The sequence below is a fragment of the Brachionichthys hirsutus genome, unplaced genomic scaffold, assembly GCF_040956055.1.
Source record: "Brachionichthys hirsutus isolate HB-005 unplaced genomic scaffold, CSIRO-AGI_Bhir_v1 contig_542, whole genome shotgun sequence".
NCBI classification, from domain to species: Eukaryota; Metazoa; Chordata; class Actinopteri; order Lophiiformes; family Brachionichthyidae; genus Brachionichthys; species Brachionichthys hirsutus.
In genome coordinates this window covers 138,188-159,347 of record NW_027180438.1, presented here as the reverse complement: position 1 = coordinate 159,347, position 21,160 = coordinate 138,188, and the positions used below count along the sequence as shown (strand labels likewise).

General features: G+C 42.2%; 2 protein-coding genes across 2 annotated transcripts; both read left to right on the top strand.

Annotated features, from left to right (window-relative positions):
- The first annotated feature begins 2,249 nt into the window (after window positions 1–2,249).
- On the top strand, window positions 2,250–5,228 carry LOC137914932 (cAMP-dependent protein kinase inhibitor beta-like). Its single transcript, XM_068758419.1, has 3 exons — window positions 2,250–2,366; window positions 3,233–3,386; window positions 3,702–5,228. The coding sequence occupies exons 2-3, from the start codon at window positions 3,245–3,247 to the stop codon at window positions 3,782–3,784; spliced, it is 225 nt and encodes a 74-aa protein (XP_068614520.1). The 5' UTR covers window positions 2,250–2,366; window positions 3,233–3,244; the 3' UTR covers window positions 3,785–5,228.
- A 12,248-nt stretch (window positions 5,229–17,476) lies between these two features.
- LOC137914931 (stathmin-like) lies at window positions 17,477–19,473 on the top strand. Its single transcript, XM_068758418.1, has 5 exons — window positions 17,477–17,481; window positions 18,675–18,714; window positions 18,811–18,977; window positions 19,069–19,260; window positions 19,379–19,473. The coding sequence occupies exons 2-5, from the start codon at window positions 18,699–18,701 to the stop codon at window positions 19,439–19,441; spliced, it is 438 nt and encodes a 145-aa protein (XP_068614519.1). The 5' UTR covers window positions 17,477–17,481; window positions 18,675–18,698; the 3' UTR covers window positions 19,442–19,473.
- Window positions 19,474–21,160: the final 1,687 nt, after the last annotated feature.

The window sequence follows — 21,160 nt, the reverse complement described above, 5'->3', positions numbered from 1 at the left end:
CGCCTAGCACCCGCGTAACCCCATGTGGTGCATTAAAATGGGGGGGGGGTTGCAGAGGGACGTTCGGTGAACGCCCCCCAGCACCAGGCCCCCCAGGTGCATGTACCCTATGTGTATATTTACAAATGTGTTGTGCTAAGGTGGTGAGTTAAGAGGCGCAGCACATGAGGCCCCAGCCAACCAGGCGGGGGGAGGAGGGAGCCCGACCATAGTCCCCAGCCTCACCCATCCCACCCACATGTGTCAGAGGGCCCAACCATGCACAGGGCCTGGATCGAGCGCCGCCCCCGACGCATCCCACCCATCCCCCATAATCAAGCCCCCAGGAAGGAGGGAGCCGCGAGGCCCCGGCGGGAGGCAGGATGCCGGAAGAGGAGATGCGGGGAGAGAGGGGAAGGGGGAGACCACGAGGGGAGAGGAAGGGAGGCGAAGGAGAGGGGAGAGGGGCAAGGGGGAGGCAGGACAGGAGACGAGACCAAGGAGAAGAGGGCGAGCAGGGGCCCTTGCGGTCTTGTTTCCGTTGAAAGTCCTTGCTACATAAATCATCGACATTTAACAATACCAATAAAATAAAAATAAATTACTCCACAGATATAAAATAACAATACATTAAAAAGACACATAGTATGTACAACGTATGTGGACAAAAGGGGGGGGGGGGGGGGATTGATCCAAAGAGAGTCGTGATGACTATCTCCGTTTCTGTCCCCCTGAAAGGTGTAATTTTAGGGCCGGTTTGAATGAGGCCAAATCTGAATTATCCAGATAAATAGACCAATCCTAGCTCCTCTACTGATGTGTTTTTACAAGGCAGTCAGACAGGGTGACTCGTGGAGCCGCCGCCTGTTGCGTGAGGTGTCCTTCCTGCTGCTGAGCCATGATTAGACTCCTATTGTTGGACTTTCAGTTGTGGCATTGATCCACAGGACAAAGAGCAGCTTTGTCATGTGTTGCAAGAGAAGGTTTGCGTAAGATCCAATGACAAGGCCAAGTTCAGCCCTGCAAAGCACAGAATGGTTCTCCAGAGAGCACTTCAATTCATGAAGCATGAAGGTGGGCGACTGGCGGCAGAAGCCACTGAGGCCACGTCGTGTGCATTCATGGCCTGCCGTCTGTAATTCAAGACACTGATGTATCACATGTTTGATAAAACCCTAATTCACAGTACAGCCTGCGCCTTTGTTCTCATACAGGTGGGTGTTTCCCAAAATTACCATCTCTATCTGACCTTTTTTGAGTTTATTCGAAAGGTTTGTTGCGATTGTTCGCCAGTCTGAAGCAGAAGAGGAGGCGACGACGTGCACGTGTTTCATTCGGTGTGAAAACACACTGCCAAAATGTAAACTTGCACAAGGAGTTCTGGAAGCATGTTTGAAAGTTCTGTCCTTCCTTTCCGGAATTTCCTTCAGGATTACAGAATTTATACACGTGGCTGAGATGTAAACATCAGCATGTGAAATAATCCCCTGTGGATGTTTTGTGAATTACACGGTGTGTGAAAGTAATCATCACAAAAACAACAGATTTTAAAACTATATTGACATGCAATTAATGTCACAGAAACAATCAAACAAACAGAACAAGCCGAAAGATCCCCAGATTGTTGAGACTCTGACTGTAGAGTTTGTTCTGCAGCCCTATGGTGACCATTTCATAAGATGATTTATTATTTACTTTGCTGCCATTGCACAGTTGTATGCAAACCAGACAGTAATAAATACATTAATGAAGGCCTCATTTCCACAGAAATGTTATTTCCATTTCCAGTAGTAGGGATGAAAGCTTGAGATTTAAGATGCCGACTGTTGAGCTCAGATGAATGAGCTGACCATGATGCATTATTGTAAGGGCGGTCAACATGGCAGGCTAAACCCTTAACAGCTTTTAGACATTGATAAATCATTACTGCTGCTAATATTTATGGCTTACATTTATGCAGCAACTTATAGTCAAGGATGCTGTGAGACACCATCGGCCCTTTATTGGTTTCAGAACGCTTTGACGCCAATCCTGCTGTTAAATAAAGACAGTCGCTGAGGCATTAGAATCTTGATGTGCAAAATTAATTTAAATGCAGACCAATAGGTTAGCAAGGCGAGATTAGATGAAAGCATTGGGAGATATATGATTACACCGCATTTCATTATTTTTAGAGCAGGCCATATTTTATAAGAGCTAAATGGCTAGGCTGCTATTGCATTTGAGGCTAACAACCAATGGTGATTGTGTATGTGTGTGTTTGAGTGAGAGTGAGAGAGAGAGACTTTATAGCTGCGAGTATCCATTGCCTCAAGCGTCGTTCCTTTGTTGGAGGAGGTCGATTGGAAGATGGGATTTTCCTCCACAGAGGGATTCCGATATTTAAAGTGAGCTATTGAGAGAATGATTTGAGTCATTGTTTTATTTTGTGGTTCTTGCTCTTAAACTGGGTACCTCGTCTCCTCAGTGTCCATTGACGCCACTGTTGCTTTTAAAAAATTATTTTAACTTCACCTACCTACATTGTGTTTCCTTGATTCTGTACTTTCGTTTGTCTGTGAAAGCACTTTGTGAATTTTATTTCTTGAAAGGTGCTATATAAAATAAAGCATATTATTATTATTATGTTTACCTACCAGTAGTGCTTTCTTGCGTTGTTGTCATAGCAACAGTGGCCCGCTGTGTGTGTGTGTGTGTGTGTGTGTGTGAAATTCAGCCCCTCTCCAGTGTAACCTAGAGCTGGATCTCCAGCTGCTGCTGGTTGCCATGAGACCAAACAGACACATCTACTGCTTCAGACTCTAAACACACTGGTACATTTTGTGTGGGGTATGTCAGGATACATGGCCACTTCTGTGCTCTGTGTTGGACAAAAGCAGTAATATGTATTAAATATAATACAAGTACTATTGTTATGAAATTATTGTAATGGGAGGGGAAAATAACAGGTAAAGTGGCTATTTATGTTTTCCATTGTGTAAATTTGTTGGTGCGTGTATTATGTGACAAAGGAATAACTGCTATTCACCGTTTTTACTGTGATACAGTTTGCACAAGTACACAAGTTTAACTTCTACCCTGGGAAATAGGATTTCTGCCTCCTCTATACCCGATGTTTGTCTTATAATTCAGACACACACACACACTCGAGTAAAATGTAATTATACATTGTATTATTATGAACATTCATATTGTAATATAGGAATATTTTCAAGTGCTGACAAAAATGTCACAAAACCCTCTCTTTTTGTAGCGGTGTCCTGAGATGACGGAAGTAGAGCCAGTGTTGGACTTTGCCACCTCGGGGCGCTCAGGGAGGAGAAATGCCCTTCCTGATATCCTGGGCTCTCCGGCGGGTGTAAACCCCGGTGACCTGCCTCTTAAACTGGCTGAAATGTCTCTCAAAGGTAAAGTACCGGTACAGCAAACAAATCGAGCACCTCAGTTGTGATATTTAGTCCTCTGTGCAGGATTCTGGTGGATATGAGATACCCGCAATGATTTGGGCAGGAATATTAAACCAGCTTTAGGCATTGTTGGGATTTGGGTGTAGTCCCACACAAATAAGACACTCTGGACTTCTAATGCAGTCCAGTATGGCTGCCATAGTGGTGGTGAGATTGCTTTGTTTTGTTTTTTTACTTAAAAGGAAGACATATGTGCCAATCCGTATTGATCAACTGCAACATAATCCTCTTTATGCCTGTTGGGTTGTCATGCAGATGGACCAGGCGGTGCTCAGTCACCTTCAGCGGAGGACCCTCCGGCACTACCGGAGAGCTTGGGGGAGAAAGATGGATCGTAGAGACTTGTCTTATTTACCTCCTTGGTGACCTGCGGAAGCTAACCTGAAATATGGGATGAGGAATGAGGCGGAAGGAGACTTGTGGCAGAGTCGGTCTGTTTTTGGAAAACAGCTGATTCCTGCATGGCGAGTGATGCACCGAAGGACTGAAGCCAGGAGCTTTAGACGGTTTGACTTTATCTAGGCAAGAGTCAAACATTGCTTAGTAATGAGCCCGTGAGTGTTTGTGTGAGAAGAAGTGTCGCTGCAGACACTTCGAGAATCAGAAGGCACCACGACAGATTGTAATTTCGCACTACTATTTTTATATGATTTACTAAAAAACTGGAGATGAACAGAAACCCGTAAGTCAAACTGTGATATGTATCATTTCCTACTGTTTTTATTGATTGGTGATGTCTGTTATTTTACATTGAGAATAGCAGGAGGGAGTTTAATTGTAGCCCGTGGTGAAAAAGCTTTCTCACCCAGCTGGATGCAAAAAACACACAGAAGATGGAAGAAAGCCGAAGTGTCTGTCGTCTTGCTCATTTTTTGTTTTTTACACTAAATGAATATAACCTATCGTATGTTTTCAAATCTGATGCTATGTACAAGTGTAGATAGACACAGACATACAAACAAATATTATAAATGTACAGTTTTAACCCCTTACTGCCAGACTGTTTTGATCCGAGCAACGCCAACCGAGGATCTGATCCATTTTTTTGTGGCACCCATACAGCGAGGCGATAATGTGGAAACATCAACCATATCTTTAGACATTCCTTCAGCGAAAAGTGCCCCACTGCCAGCGGTAAACACACCGCTTTATTATAATACCAATGCTACTTTTAAATATCAGTTTCCAAACCAATCAAAATGTGCCTCGTTCACGTCTGAAAACCTGTGCTGTGCTCTCTCTGTGAAGTACTGTTATGGACAACTAACTATGGGCTACCAATATTTCCTCACTTTTAAGTGTGGGGGGGTGGACTATATATGAAAGGAAAAAAACACCTTTGTAACATGCTACCCGTCATCGGATCCAACGCTCAGTCAGGAAATGAGTTCAAACCGTTTTACAGCTCAATGCGTGTCGCTCCTGCTTCTTTCAGTGATGGCAGCATTATGCTCATGGACTTGGCCTGGGAGCAAGCACCAAGAAACACCCCCCCCCCCCCATTGCAATGTGCTTTGAGTGCCGAGCACGGCAGCATACAGTCTCGACAGAAGGAAAAGTCTGCTCGCACTCATCAACACATAAGCAGACGTGAGAATACGATGCAGAACGAGGAGCGAGAAGCCGCGAGAGTCACATGTCTCTGCTACCGTGTATATACCGTGTTGCTGCGTGTCCCGTGTGTGTCTTACACGCCTGTATGATTACCAGATTAATGCACACACTGTACACACAAAGAAAATGATGCTCTGTAATTGTCTTCATTTAAAGATGTGTAGCTGGTGGCTGTCTCTCTCTCTCTCTCTCTCTCTCTGTGGATGCGTTTCAGCAATGCAACATGAAAAGCATGAGCAGCTGCTACCCAGAAAGCAACTTGCTTGGGGAGGGGGGGGTTATTAAACCACAGGTGTATTCTGTCGTGTCCTGATCTCTTAGTGGTGCGAACATCTTATGTAGCTGGATTGAATCTGATATTATGATGATTCTAGCTGGTGGTCAAAATTGCCATTAAATCTAAAAGCTTTAAATGTATCTGTGTGTTTAATATCGTAATCTCTGTGACGTCAGTCCTAATGTTTGACATTGGAAAATTAATAATATCTAGTGTGTTTTTAACAGAGCTCTACAGGAGCAAGGTCACCGCACCACTTTGGTTGAGGCCAAAATAGCTCAACAACTTCTGGATGGATGGTCATGAAAATTGGAGCCGACATTGATGTCACTCAGAGGATTATGCCTATAGAAAGTGTTGTTCCTCTGACTTTTCATCCAAGCTGCAAGCAGATTAAAGATACTGTACTTTAATATCGTAATGCTGCAGAGCAAAGGTTACCGTGTGTCATGCTGGCGAGAAAGTAATAGCATGCTCACATCCTAAACATGGTTAAAAAAATATTTAATTGTAGTTGTGAACATTTTCACATGCACAAAAATTATATTATTAGCATTTAGCTTGAAAGCACCATTTTTTTTTGTATAGCTGCTAGCATTACTGTTGCCTTCATGAAACACATGATGAATTTGCTTCATGCATCGGGTGCAACGACCACTGTAAACATTTCTAAGTTAGTTCTGTGTATTAACGCTGTAGTACCAACTACTCAATGGCAGCTTCAGTGTAAAATGCATATCAGAAAAAGCTAATCCTAAAGGGGAACTTCGGAGTAAATACCTCATAAATACTACGTAATGAAAAGTAGATGTTTTTTTTAAACCAACACATATACTGTAAAACACTCCATTAATTAAGTTAAACCGTAAACCAAATTTCAATTATCCACCTGATCAATGTGTTCTTCTCGCAACATGCTCAGCCTCCTACAAAATTTCATCACAATCCAGGAGGGAATTGTGATGAAATAGATGGGAAATATGGACATAATTCCTAAATCACAAATATAAAGGGAAATATTGCTTGTGGACTCAAGCATCTAAACAAATAGACATGACATTTGTGGTAATAATGCAGACCGAAGCAGAATTCTTATGTAGCAGCCATGCTATACTGCTTAATACCTTACTACCACTGCAAACGCAAGTTAATCAGACAGTAGGTCAACTTTCAGAAAAGAAAACGAATCGGCAATATATGCGTTTAATAACCGTGGCTGTTGGTGATGTCCTAAACTTTTGGAAAGTAGATGCACTTCTGTTTTCTCACAGGTATCGGTTCATATTTCTTTGTTTGATTGCAACTACCATATCTCTGGAGTTGTCAGGTCAAACTCAACTGTGTAAATCAATCGTTTGATTTTGAGAAATGTAAACAGAGAGAGAGCTAAAAAAAAAAAAAAAAGTGAGAACAAGGCAAGACATGCACTTTCCTGTCCCTTCCAGAATGGCCTGACCATATACACTGTTACATAATGCAGCAGTTCCTGAGGGGGCGCAGCAGATGGAGACATTTGCTTTATTATTATTATTCACATCGTCTTTCCACCCCGACCGGGAATGTCTGTCTTTGTTATGTCTGGCACAAAGAAAATGGCTACGGTCTAGTTTTTACAACAGTAGTCATATGAATATACTCATTTGCTTAAGACAGTGATTAAATTAGGATTTGGACATTTTTGCTTTGACATCCGCGCACACAGATTTCAGTATTAAACCATGCAAGGAACTGGATTTGGACACACCCAGCGTTGTCTCGTTGCCCAGGGAGTGATGTGACGAAAACGGAGGTGCGTTGTGGAAAAAATGCTTTGCAAGCCATGAGTAAACATTTGCGATTGTGCAGGCTGGTTGTCTGGCAGCATCCCATCATCAACCCTGCTTAACTGGAGATGAGACCGATGGCTCTTTGTCTCCCTGCAGACACAACCCAAGCAACGCGCTTGTTCGTAATACGTCATGCTTTAAAGCTTATTCGGTGGTCCATGGGCTATGTAACCAAAATATTAGTCATCAAATAAACAGCATGTGGTAGATTCAGGTATTAATAGTGAATGTTCATTTCAGCAAAACAATAATATGTGATCACAATGGATTTTGCTAATATATCTCAGTTAAACTCCTCCTCTGCTCTCAGGCATCCTCTGAGGTAGCCCTCCTGCCCAGACTGCTTCTACGTAACTTGTTGCTAGGGTAACCAACATTTGAGGAATGCTTGGGCCTTATTGCGTTGCATGCAGTCACGCTTACAGAGAATTAGAGAACGTGGAGAACTGATTGGAGGGCTGTGGCATCCAATGAGGTCATGAGGCATGCCCACGATGTCAAATGGAGATCACAAGGTGCGACACCTGCGAGAGATTAGAGCGAATTTGGCCTTAACATTTTACATGATCACACGAAAGCCTGCAAATATAAAAGGCCCTCATGACGTGGAAGTCAACGCGCCATTTCCAACATACAGGAGCATAAGGAGGAGCGATGCAGAGAGGAAGCGATGCAATGCAAGAGAGGGATCGCGTGACGGAGAAAGAAAGAGGAGAAGATGGACACACAAGAGCTGCTGGAACATCAGTTCAACACGGCAGCTGCACCATGGCAACAGTCATTGATTTTCATACTTTAACAGCTCAAACATTTTTGTTTTAATTTGCAAAATTAAGTCACATGACCTGGCAAGCCAGAAGGCTATATATACATATATATATATAATAAATCTACAAAAACAGGAAGTAGTAATACATTTGTTGGGAAATATTTTAGATGCAGATATTATAATCTGCATTGATTAGTATCATTGATGTGCCGGATTGTGTATGTTGAACTGACTGAGTCTAAATATAGTAACTTTGTTCATCATTCGTTATTTGTGTTTTTACTGTATTTGAACAAGAACTGAGCATAGGAGACAAACACACACGCATGCATACATACATGTCCAGCTGTTCCAGCAGGTACTGTATGCATCGTTTTGTTTTTGCATTTTTGTAAAAATGAAATAATTTAGCATTTATTTTCATGGTTGCAATGTTTTTAGTTGGATTACAACAAAATGGCTGTTTTCAGTCTTCAAAAGCCTGACAGGCAGATGGATTTAAGAGAGCACACACTGTAAGGTGGAAAACAATCAAAGCATCCAGTGCCTGACAAGTAAACAGATTCTCGCCCTGCAAAATCTATAAAAACACTGCAGTGCAGTGTCCAAACATCCGTCTACTAGTAAGGCTAGACATTCTTGTGATCTGTGTTCAATGTTCAGGAGATAATATGAGGGTCAACCAATGAGGGATGTCAAAGCAGATCTAATGTGCCCCGCCCCCAAAGCAAGCTCATCTGTGGCTTCATTCTTTGTCCAGCGGAGGATCACTAGCCTGTAAGCACCCACGTGCTCACACAAACAGACATATGACATCACCCAGGCGGTGACAGGGCGGAGACTGGCAGTGTAAACCGAGCATCACCCACACACACACACACACAGTGGGGCAGCAACTCCTCTTCCTCCATAAGCTCTCTGTCAGACAGCTCAGCCTGGCATCACCCTCGCCAAAATAAGATGAAACGAGCATGAGCCTGACCCCATTCCCACGTCGCTTTGCACAAACAGCGTGGTGCCGCTTCTGAGGCCTGGCATGTCATGACTCGCTAATCCCTTCTCCCCTTATTCTCCAACATCTTCATGCAAATACAGCAAGATGACAGCAAGGCAGGGATCATCTTCGCTTTCTGTTAGCTGAATCCTTGGTTGTAATTGGTCAGTTTCAGAACTATCCTGCCAACTCGTCGATACTCTCTGCACAGTGATAGGCCATCGGATTGGCTTCACGCTGTGCAGACTGCGCATCATAGACTGTCAGCGGGAGGAACACGTTCAGTCAGTCACTTCTAAATCACATTCAAACACTTTCAGGTGTTTGAATTGTACAGTTCCAACTCATTTTAAAGTAGCCATTCTTTAAGGTAGCAGCTTTTGGGTGCGGTTCGTAAAACTGCCTCTAGTCAAATTTAAAACAGATACCATATTCTGCTGCACGCCACAAAGTTCTACCAGAGTATTTAGTCAATGCTATGTAGGTTTAATAGTGTATTTATTATGTGTCAGAAGATGTAGATTCGGCTACTGGAGGGCTGGAGCAGTAAGTAAAGACAAAAACACATGTATTGAATTTACTGTAAATAATGTTACTCATTAAGTGTACAACCAAAAACAAAGCATACCAAACCAATAGCATCTACAAAATTAAATGAAAGGTACCAAAAGATCATTTTGCACAGTTTTGAAACAAAACCAGCGACTCCCAATTTATGGATCGGATTCAGATGAACGGTAAAAAAAATGCTTTGTTGGTGTGTATCAATCGCTCATGGCGAGGAAGTGGGAGAAAATGTAGGAGACAGGCATAGCCTCCTACCAGACCACACGGCAGAACGTTGACTGCTGGGTTTGAGTTCTGGCTCGTCACCCAGTGGGTTCTAATCCAGCTGCTGCTTCTTCTTGGCTTCTCTGCCACACAACTGGGGAGCGTAAAGCCAAGGCAGCTTTTATGGTGATTAATTGGTGATTGGGAAATTCAGAACAGTTTTTTTGTGTCACGGTGCATTCAGGGACTGTGGGAAAGAAAATGTAAAACCCAGAGTTACACAAGATCACCTAAAAAACTGAGACTGAGCATCTCATCTCATCTCATCTTTTACATTTGCATAACTGAGACCAAGATTGTGTGACATATTTATGAAGATAACCACAAAACACCATCCTTTTTTAATTATTAAGAATAAATGTACCATTCTCCTGGTTCTCTGACTTCCTTCCACCACCAAAAATATACAACTTAGGAGAATTGGTTATGCTAATTTACCCATAGGTGTGAGTATGTGTGTGTGAATGATTGTCTGTCTATGTGTGGCCCTGCGATGAACTGGCGACTTGTCCAGAGTGTACCCCGACTCTCATCCGTAGACTGCTGGGATAGGCTCCAGCAGATCCCTAGACCTGGATTTCAGATGAAGTGGTTAAGAAAATGAATGAATAAATATTTATTACCCTTTTGATTCAAAATATTGAACAAAGAGCAAAAGTGAGCAGAAGTTAGAGAATGCTAGTTGAGTCTGCCCTCAGTCATCTGAACATTGCACCTGCAAATACACCTAGTTAGGACATTATAGGTGTAAATATACAGGCCTGTAAAGATACAAAATACAACAAAAAGCAGAACTGAACCGAGAGACTACCTAAAATATTTTTGAGTTTTGAGTTTTATGTCCGAATGTTGCAAAAAATGATAATATTTTTCTGAACAGATCATGCAAACAAACACTAAAGAGCTCAAACCACCGAAAATAACCTTTTTTCAGTAATCCGTTTCCATGTTTTACCATTCACCTGGCTCTTGTTTTTTTTTTTGTTTTTTTTGTTCAACAAGCAGGTGAACAGATGTGCTGAATATATCAACAAGATATTTAATAATAATACATGGGTTACCCCAACTGCGAATAAATGCTAAAAAAAATGACAGTAAAAAAAATAATCTGTTGAGATAAACATGATGAATACCGGATTGGTCCGTCCTTCCACACTTTTATTTTATTCATTCTATCATTTAATGACAGCTGTACAGGATTCATCTCAGCTTGGCTGAAGAGATCAGTGACAGTGCTCAGACAGTCTGACATAATACTCAGACATGAACTGAGCTGACATGCAGACATCTGGTTTTGTATATGAGAGGATGTTGGTATGATAATATCAGGATAGCAACTAATCTGCCAGATTGAGATTATGATTATCACTCACACAGTACACAGACAGATTTCCTCTGTAAATCCGAAATAAGATAAACCTTTTCCAATACTGAACCGTTTAAATGGGTTAGCGCCACCTCATTAAGATAATCAGCAAAGAACTTGCTACAAGGATCCTGCTCCATGTCACACCGAAACCTTGAACCTGGTCCCTTCTAACTGAGCGTTGATCAGTTATAGCCTCACAGCACATTAAATGTTGCTTATTCTGAAAATGTTTCTCAATGCTTTCTTTAAGTAGCGCGTGAGAAAAGCAATGCAAGCCGTTTGCCTCGTAGACACCAAGCGTTCTGGTCACCGCCTACTGATGAATTAATGTGATTCTAGCATCCAGGTATTTCTCATATACACAAAATCCATATATTATACATCTGAAATGCATTACAAACTCAATTTATGGCCTTACTAAATATGATTAGCATGTTGAACACTGCCTTTCACACACTCCTTTCTCTTCATGGTCTACTCAAACTAATTTCATTATTGGGGGGGGATCCGATTTGTGAAACTCTAATACATCTCCATTGTCTAATACATCTCCATTGTCATCCTGGCTGCACCACTCAGAACGCATAGATCTGTGGACCCCCCCCCCCCGGCAGATCATCTTGGTCCACCCTCCTGTGGTTTCGCCTCTCCAGCACCACCTCCCTCTTGTCCTTCTCATCCTTTTGTTTGCCGTTGCATCGATTTGTCTTGGGACTGACATCATTCCCCCCCCCCCCCGTGCAGAAGCCCTGAGTCAGCACCAAGTGGTACCATCGATGCGCCCCACCCTGTAACATTTTATGGGAGTGGCTGCTCACTTTATTGCATCCTTGTTTTCTTTTTATCCTCAAAGCCCTCCTCCCTTCAACAAGCCACCCCTTCCCAAATAAGACCAGCCCTTCATCCTAAGCAGGCTCTGGGGTTCAGACTGCCTTTACTGTGCTGAAAACAAGCACTCCCAAGTGGGTAAGTGGAGCAGATGCAGAACTCATATGTTTCACCACAGGCTGTGCCTGGATTGGCTCCAGATAATTACTGTAAAGCATCAAAGCAACACCAATATTAAATATTTATTCAGAAGAGGGTGTTCAAGTATTGTGATCTATGTTTCACCTTCTTCAACTGAATTGGTTCCCATTTTCAATTTTTTTTAGCTTTTTTTCAGATTCTTTTCATCACTTGTAACAGAGAAATGTCAAGGAAAGAATAAATAAAACTGTTAGAATTCTGAGGTGACATATAGTTTTGTTAAAAAGGGAACACACTAAATTGAACCACCAACAAAATGTGAAATTGGTCAAACAGGGAACCAAAATATTTAAGATAAATCTAAGCTGTTTACACTTAAGCCACACCTCAAGTAAAAAAAGATGTAACGTCCACAATACTCTTAATCACGCATTCAGAAGGCCCAGGGCTTAAACGCACTGTTTGCACCGATGATGGTGACCTCATTGTTATTCTTCTCATTCTCTATTCAGGAAGCTTCATGATGTGTCCAAACTGGGAAAAAAACTAAATAAAATTTGGAGGACACAGACATTTGTCCAGTTTTTTCAGTTACTGTGTATTTTTTCCAATCATTTTAGTCTGAGATATAAATGTCTACTTTAACAATTGCTGATGAGGCATAGCCTACATTGTGCCATTACACATTACATTGAGATCAGTCCTTATTAATCCATTTATTCATCACGCTGAAGTATTCGCACCCCTTATTTAATGTACAGAGATTTTTTTTATCACCTTTTGCTCCAACCCTCTCCAACTGCATCAGCAGGTGCAAGTCCCATCTGGACCTCATTTGAGACAAAACCTAAAGGCGACAGGACAGTGGGAGGTCAACTGATTGGGTAGTGTGTGTGTGTGGGTCTGTGTGTGTGTGTGTGTGTGTGTGAGAGAGAGAGATGTGGGTCACCATATCACCTAATGTCTCAGTTCTATAGCAAGCTACTGACTGCTGCTGAGGCTGAGGATCTTGATCAACTCTTGATGCTAGAATAAAAAAAATAAAATACCATCAGAACTCACAGGACAAGCTCTATCAATTTTCCATCCATAGTTTTAAAAATTCAAAGTGAGATAAGGCAAGAAGCACTGAGTCACTTCTCGGAAAGGCTGCTCAGCGCAGTGTATTGATCATATTAATGAAATACTAAAACTATGTCTCAATCTTGGATTAATGCTTTTTCCATGTGGTTTCCACTGTTTGTTCCTTGACTCTGGCATACGACGGCAACAGCCGGCATTATGTGAATTATATGTGCATGTTCATGTTATTCCTGATGCTACACGCAATAGCATAAAAACGTGAAAAAGAATCATACATAGAATGATATAGTTGGAGCTTTTATTCCTCTCATGTTTCAAAAGTGCAAAACATTAAAAGGGTTTGAAGTTTGAGTAATTTTACATCACGACTCAGCAAAATACCCGAAACAAAATATATATCTCGGACAATATCAGCTGGACTCCTTGGAGGCAGTGATGGAGAGAAAGATGCTTCAGAAAGTACGAAGCATCCTGGACAACAACACCCACCCCCTCCACCAGCTCTTGGTACAACAAAGGAGCACTCGGACAACGAGACAGACCCCCCCCACCCTCTCTCAAAAACTGAACGCCATTGAAAGTCCTTTCTTCATTATACAATGCATCATTGTACGCTTCTATTGCTATTTTAATATTTCTCAATATTGTGTATACTGTCAAGTTCACGTTTTGTTGAGTGGAGCAATGTTGTTGATAGAATTTCCCTCTGGGATTATTAAAGTATTCTTATTCTGATTGAATATATATATATATATATATATATATAATACTACACATGTGGATACTTAGAATAGATGTACACACACTTGTCAACACACAAAGTCAACACATGCAGAGCAAATGGGTGGTGGGGGCAGGGATGTGGAAAGAACTTTGAGACAGGCAGCAGCCTCCTAGGGGGGGGGGGGGGGGGGGGGGGGAGCTGAGTCAATTACATAACCCATAGTTACATAAAAGTTATCGCTACACTTAACATGACTGCCCTATAAACTTAGCGTTATGGTAACAGGGGATATACTGTATTGTCTTGTATCAATCATTTACAAAAAAAAGATTCTGTTCTCCTTATGATTCAGCGTTTGAATCAGCTTTCATCACAAGTAGCAAATATTGCTGTTGTTTTTTTTTGTATGCATGTTTGTGCGATTGTATTCTGGCTACCTGCATGGCCCAGATGCAAATACTACACCCGCGAGGCTACCTAACTGGACATGTGCTGTATAACTCCCCCCGGAACCACATCGTCTCATCTGTGTTTTTTTGTGGATGAAAAATGGGTCAGGCTTGCGCAGGCAGCCACAGCGCAGAGCAGCATGGCTGAATCCTATGGAGTGGAAGGACCCCACTCTTAAGCCTGAATGCTTCCTGTGGATCGGCAGCCGATGTGTTTGTGACACAGTGGCATCTCAGTAAGACATGCAGCGATTAATCGTAACCCCGGGGGGTTAACTCCAAGCAGTTAAACCCCCCCCCCTGTACTATTCTTTTGGATGGCAAAAATTATCAGCTGAAAGATCTATTCTGATATTTTCACTGTTAACTGATGTCTGAAGAAAATAACGTCAATACTAAACTTCTTCAAACCATGTAACCCAGACCTGAAATGTAATAAATAAACAAATAAATAAATTTCCCTTGGGACAATCAAATCTGTTTCTGCAGAACTGAACTTTGATGTCAAATCAGATGACCAGACAAATGTCCTAATTCAAAGCAGTTACCCGGCTAAGAAACTTATTTTTAATCTAAGATACAATTCATACAACATTTGCCCGGAGCTGTTCCTGGACTGTACCAAGTGGAGAGACCTCCCCCTGCCCTCCCCATCTCGGATTTCTCGGTCTCTCCCTCCCATTCATTAGCAGTCTTTGTCCCACGAAGGACCATAGATCCAGTTTGTGGGGGCGGGGGGGGGGGAAACTAATGCTGGCTGGCCATGACCACCATCTGCTCCTCTTTAGTGAGACAGGCAGCCACACTGGACTCAATGGGACTGGACCTCTAGGACTCTACAACATTCTGTCTAGTATAGATGATGCATAGGAGATTAAACATGCTTTATGATAGGAACAGTTTAGCGCTACAGTCAGACAATAGTTTAGCTAGCTAACCCGAGGAAAAATGGTACACTCATGTGCAAACATGTCACCCATGCACCCATGGGGTGTGTGTGTGGGGGGGGGGGCACATATTACCAATTTCAACACAGTGATACAGCCTATGAAATATCTATATAAAAGCATCCACGCTTTATTGTTTATTGTGACGTTTTATAATGACAAAATTAGGATGCAAAATGCAGGAATCAGACACTGACGCAGAGAAGAAAGGTCTAACAAAGGATTTATAAGGTGCTTTCAAGAATCTCCAACTGTTCCTGGCTGTAGTAGACAGTGGCAGATAAACTCACTGAATAGAAAAGGCGTGGCAGGCAGGCAGGATGTGGAGTGAATCTGAGGTAATAAAACCGCAGAATAGAGGTCTAAGTTGAACAGATGAAACGGTAAATGCTGTCTGAATGGACCGGGCTGAAGCGCAAGCAGGTAACCGGTTAATTGCCTGCAGGTGAGCAGAGCTGGAGGAGGGGAGAGCCAGAGGGTGATCCAGGCAGCCACGCCTTAGAGACACACATAGGAAGACACACACACACACCAACAACAGAAAGGGAGAGGAAACGGAAAATCCTGATATGAGAAACTGTTTAAAGGAAAAATAAACTGTACTTGGTGAAATTATATTATACCAAAGACAAATAATTGGGACGCTCATGAATGGTTTCCATCCTCTTCTCTTAGATAGTGTATGCAAAATATACTCATTAAATTTAAGACATCAGTCTTCACTTAAATTTTTCCAACTCCAGTATTCAATTGCATTCGAACAATAAACATCAGTGCAACAGTGACACAAACACCCATATTTGTGTGTGACAGTCTTGCAGCTTTCCCTTTCCACACTCGAGGGATATGTGACAGTGACCTTTGGGGAGTGAAAACTCTGCCTGCAGGCTGATGTGACAAATTGTGCTCCTCTTCAGAGCGTCGGATCATGCGGCTCCGTTGGTGATTCTGAAGTGTGACACTGAATCATGGCGTCTGTGAGCGTCTGATCAGCTCAGCCGGAGCAACGCAAGCTGACCCGACTGAGCAGAAGAAGATGCACATGCCTCCGGAAGTATTTCCCTCTCTCTGCATTCAAAAATCACACTCAGAGTCTTCAACAAAATCTAAATCAGTGGCCTAAATCAGAAGATGAAATGGCATCCAACGCAGCAATGGTAAAAATAGATCTAACCACACACAGTGCAGGTACAAATATTTCCAGTACAGCATCAATGTGACTGAGGAAGCTTGTGATCTGCTCCTGCTGTCAGAATAATGTTGAGCTATAAATAGACCCTAACTCAATAGTTTAGGTTGGGTCGATTGAAGCTGAATTCTAGCCAAGCCTCAGCATTTGCATAATGCTCAGTATAGTATCATAAGAAAGCTGGATTAACTTGTGTAAGCAGAAAACACAAAGATTTTAAGATATCACTTTAACATTCGGTTTAGTGCTAAGTGTGTGTGATAATAACTTCAGAAAAAGGATGGAGTCACGGAGGCACTTTAACTTTTGGATGATAGGTAAAGCATAGCTGTGGTAGATTGTTCTTGTTTCCACCATCTCAGACTTCAGAAGTAAATGGCATCACAGATATGCTCAAAACAAGAACCGCCAGGAGATGACATTACGCCCCTAAACCCCAGCAAAGTTGTATGTTAGCAGGAAAACAAGGTATTTCAGTGACAAATAATTATCTAAATTGTGATTAAGAAAAGGAACCCTTACCATCTACAATGTCCACCACAGAAGTGTTGCCATAGACAACCATGAATAAAAAAATTAAACAAAATATTAGCCTACCCAGATCTGGATTAAGTGCAAATTAAATGAAAATAGTAAATTGGTCAATCGGTGACTAACATGTCTGTAAAACGACTACGGAAGTAGATCTGTGCTGAGATTGAATATGAATTTCTAACACTGGATTGTGTCGTCATTGAAATTCATATTCAAACTCCGATGGCGCAGATTTCCTCCCATAAATTGTTATTCTCAGGTTTTCCCTGAAGCTCGTCTTCTGAAGGTATAGAGAAACACCAATTCCCAGAACCGCCTTCGCCTGAGGAGTCAACCAATTATTGGCAGCAATGGGCGTGACGCACACGCGCTTCGGCCCATTTAAATGCACGCGCCCGATGCGCTCCGGCAGCAGAGGATCCGTCCCTGTGCGAGGAGCAGCGGCTGCAGCTTGTGGACGGTGAGTGGCTGGCGCAGCGTGCAGCGCGCAGCGCGCAGCTCAGCGAACCAGTGCAATCTGTGGCTTTTTGTTTCTGACTGCAAGTGAGTTGCGGAAATCGTGGCGCTGTTATATTTATCATTTTTAAATGCAGTTTGCACAATTATCCTTTCGTTTTTTTGTTTTGTTTGTTAGCGCTTGAGATTGGAAACATTATGCCTGATAGGTAGATGATCGCGAGGGATTTGTATTTGTTTACCTTATTTTTCATGTATTATTTTTATTTATTTATTTATCCCCCCCCCCCCGGGCGGGGTCCGTCCGTTAACCTATTGTGTGATGAGAGACGCTGGAACCGAGAGACAAACGAGGACGGAGGAGGGGCAGACTCGGGAGGGAGCCATTTCAGCGTGCCTGTGGTCAACAATGCCCGACACCACGATGCGAGAAAGTCCTTATTATTCGACGTTTCCAATGAATATGAAGCGCCCTCTTTGTCGGCAGCTGAGCGTCCTGTTGATAAACGCGCCTTTGTTTTCTGCTTGAGCGAAGACGCCAGGAAGCTGCGTCATTCGGCTGTAGTTCTGTGACGCTCATTTCATTTATTTATTTTTAACGATTTAAGGTCTTATGGATGGTTCACGAACAGCTTAATCTAAGCCTTTCTGCATCTTAACCTGTTGTAATTCACTTGTGCGCCCCTCCCTTGCTGGGTCACAATGAACAGGTGCTCTCTGATGATCGTCTCCCCTTGATCTGCTCACTGATCCCATTCGAGGCGTCGCATCATTAATAAGCAGAGTCCATCATGTCTGTTGGAACCTGGCACTGGCTGCTTTGCCCACCCCGATCATAGCCTTTTGTTTCCCCCCCCCCAAAAAAAAGCTTGTCTCGTTCAATAACTATTAAGGCAGCCGCTGTTGGATCCTTAAAAACCCCGCCCGGGTCTTGTGAGGCATTTGAATGCTGAACTGCTTAGTCTGAATATCATTAACTGCCACCAAATCAAACAATGGGGCATGTGGACCGCTTTTGTATCGATGGGCGGTGGTTGCTTGCAGTGCTGAAGACGGTCAGCAGGTGTCGCTACTGTACTCCTTTTTGTGAAAATCAGTCGTTGCTTCAGTACATTGGAAATCACACATCAAGAGTTGGCTGAACTTGGACTCGTTGATTGTATCTGAAGATCACAACTGTCTTATCGTATATTTCAGGTAATTGACCTGCACACTCTGAAGATGGCAACCGCAGAAGGTGAGCTCTTGTGTATTGATTCTTATAGTCTATAACTTCATATTTGAATGTAAATCATTGTTCTAATGCATTATTTTCAACTACCACTGTGTTCAGATATCCAGGTTAAGGAGCTTGACAAACGGGCATCCGGCCAAGCCTTTGAGGTCATCCTGGCTGCCCCGGATGCAAAGGGTGATTTCCCCCTATCCCCTCCCAAAAAGAAGGATGTCTCGCTGGAAGAAATCCAGAGGAAGCTCGATGCAGCAGAGGAGAGACGCAAGGTAAGAATTAATTTTGACACGTAAATGGACTTTCCAAATCACGAGTAATTTCTGTGTCTTGCTAAACACTTTAGCTTTTAATCTTTTCCAGAACCATGAAGCTGAGGTTTTGAAGCAATTGGCTGAGAAGCGTGAGCATGAGAAGGAAGTGTTGCAGAAAGCAATGGAGGAGAACAACAACTTCAGCAAGCTGACCGAAGAGAAGCTCAACCAAAAGATGGAGGCCAACCAAGAGAACCGCACGGCGCTTATGGCAGCGATGAATGAGAAATTCAAAGAGAAGGTTGGTTTTTTTTTTTTTTTATTATTATTTTTTTTTTAACTTAATACTGGATGGAATGCATTTTTTCTCTGCCAGAATGTTGAAATCTATTGATTGTGCCTATTTCATTTTTTTAAAGGACAAGAAGTTGGGAGAGGTTCGAAAGAATAAGGAAACCAAAGAGGGAACTTCGGAAGACTAAAAGTTGCAAGCAGGAAATTGTACAGTTTTTTTTTTTTTTACGTATACAAAGGTTGATTGATTTTTTTTTTTTTTTTCAGCCAGTATTTTTGTTTCACATTTTGAAATATTAAATACAAGTTCCACTTTGTATTTGTCTGTTCTCCTGCCATCAGTGTAATCGAGCTCGTTTTACATTGAGCTAAACCATTTGATGTAGCTTGTCAGTGCAGCGTCTGCCCTTTTTTTTTTTTTTTTTTATGAAAATAAGCAGTGTGTTCATATCCTTTTGGAGGGAGCATGTTTCTATGCATAGGTCTTTTATCCCTGCCTATTTCATAGTGACTTTTGAAAATGTTCCTGTGAGACACACACACACACACACGTTGTCTGCACTTACTGCATATTTAAAAAAACAAACCGAGGAGCACAATGTTAGCTCATGGCATCGGCTGTTATATGTGCGGGTGTTTCTTGCTGGCTTCGCTACCCAGTTTGTGCTAGTTCTGCTACGGATCATGGTTGTGCCACTGCTTTTCGTAAAATTATGGAGTATTTTCTCGAAGCACATGACTCCTTGATACATAGCTGTGAATGGATGTCATCTTGAAGATCACTCAACAGGGGCATACACATGGAATGTAAATGAGCAATACACTTGGGCATCTCAATAGAAACCATGGCTAGTAGACCTTAACTGTTGTACTAAAACAAATAAACATGGTGTTTGCTGAGACTATTGGTGTCCTATAATTTATGGCTGGTGCAGATTTGTGAAAATGTGAACAGAGTGCATGCACTTACTCACTATATCTCGGTACTTTCATAATTGAGTGGGGCTCTCAGTTGATTGGAGCGCATTTGTAAGGTTTAGTTGGTCTTTATATACGGCACAGTCGGCCCGCGTGAAAATTGATCTGTCTGAACTTGATGGATATTGTTGTCCTACACTAGGATTATATGGGAATGAGCACATATGTTCCCTGTTGGGTGAAATGACCCTATATTATATCAACTGCATTCTTATGGCGTCAAATGAGACATGATTGTCGATTCAGCTGCGTTTAGAAATTCAACATCGGTTTCTTGCACGGGGGGGTTCCAGGTTCGATTCCTTTCTGTGTAGATGTATATTCTTGCCGTGGATTGAGTGAATTGATCATTTCAAATTGTAGGTGTGAGTGTCTAAGACTGTGTAGACCAGCGATGATCTGATGTCTCATCCTGGGTGTACCTTGTCTCTCGCCTGTAGCCGTCTGAGATGGGATCCAGCAGACCCGTAGCCTGCAAGGTGGGTACGTATTTCTTAGTATTTGTCTCCCCCTACTGGCAGTCTAAAACGAACATTTACAGCATTTGAAGCTACATATTTTGTTGGTTATGGCATTATGTAATCACGTTTGAAAGCGGAGGCACATCCAGTTGAATCATATTGTCTAAATTTCTTTGAATATTTTAATCAGAATTTTCTCAATAAGCATTTTGACACAGCTGCAATTAAAAGGAGGCATTTGCTGCATTGTTATACAATCAAGATGGAGACATGCATGTATGTGAGGTGCATTTCTGTAAAGGTGCAGTAAAGAACATAAGTAAATCAAAAGCACTCATTGTTTTACATCAGTAAGTCAACAGTATACAAATACAAGTATTAATTAATAAATATGAGAGCAGAAAGCCCCTGTGGGGTTTTAGATCAATGTATTGATGTATAAAGATAAGCAGTTGGTTGAGGCATGCT

Coding starts and splice junctions, on each gene's coding strand:
- LOC137914932 (XM_068758419.1), top strand. CDS start 3,245: ATGACGGAAGTAGAGCCAGTGTTGGACTTTGCCACCTCGGGGCGCTCA. Junction 3,387..3,701: donor GGCTGAAATGTCTCTCAAAG/GTAAAGTACCGG, acceptor GTTGTCATGCAG/ATGGACCAGGCGGTGCTCAG.
- LOC137914931 (XM_068758418.1), top strand. Junction 18,978..19,068: donor CAGCAGAGGAGAGACGCAAG/GTAAGAATTAAT, acceptor AATCTTTTCCAG/AACCATGAAGCTGAGGTTTT. Junction 19,261..19,378: donor ATGAGAAATTCAAAGAGAAG/GTTGGTTTTTTT, acceptor ATTTTTTTAAAG/GACAAGAAGTTGGGAGAGGT.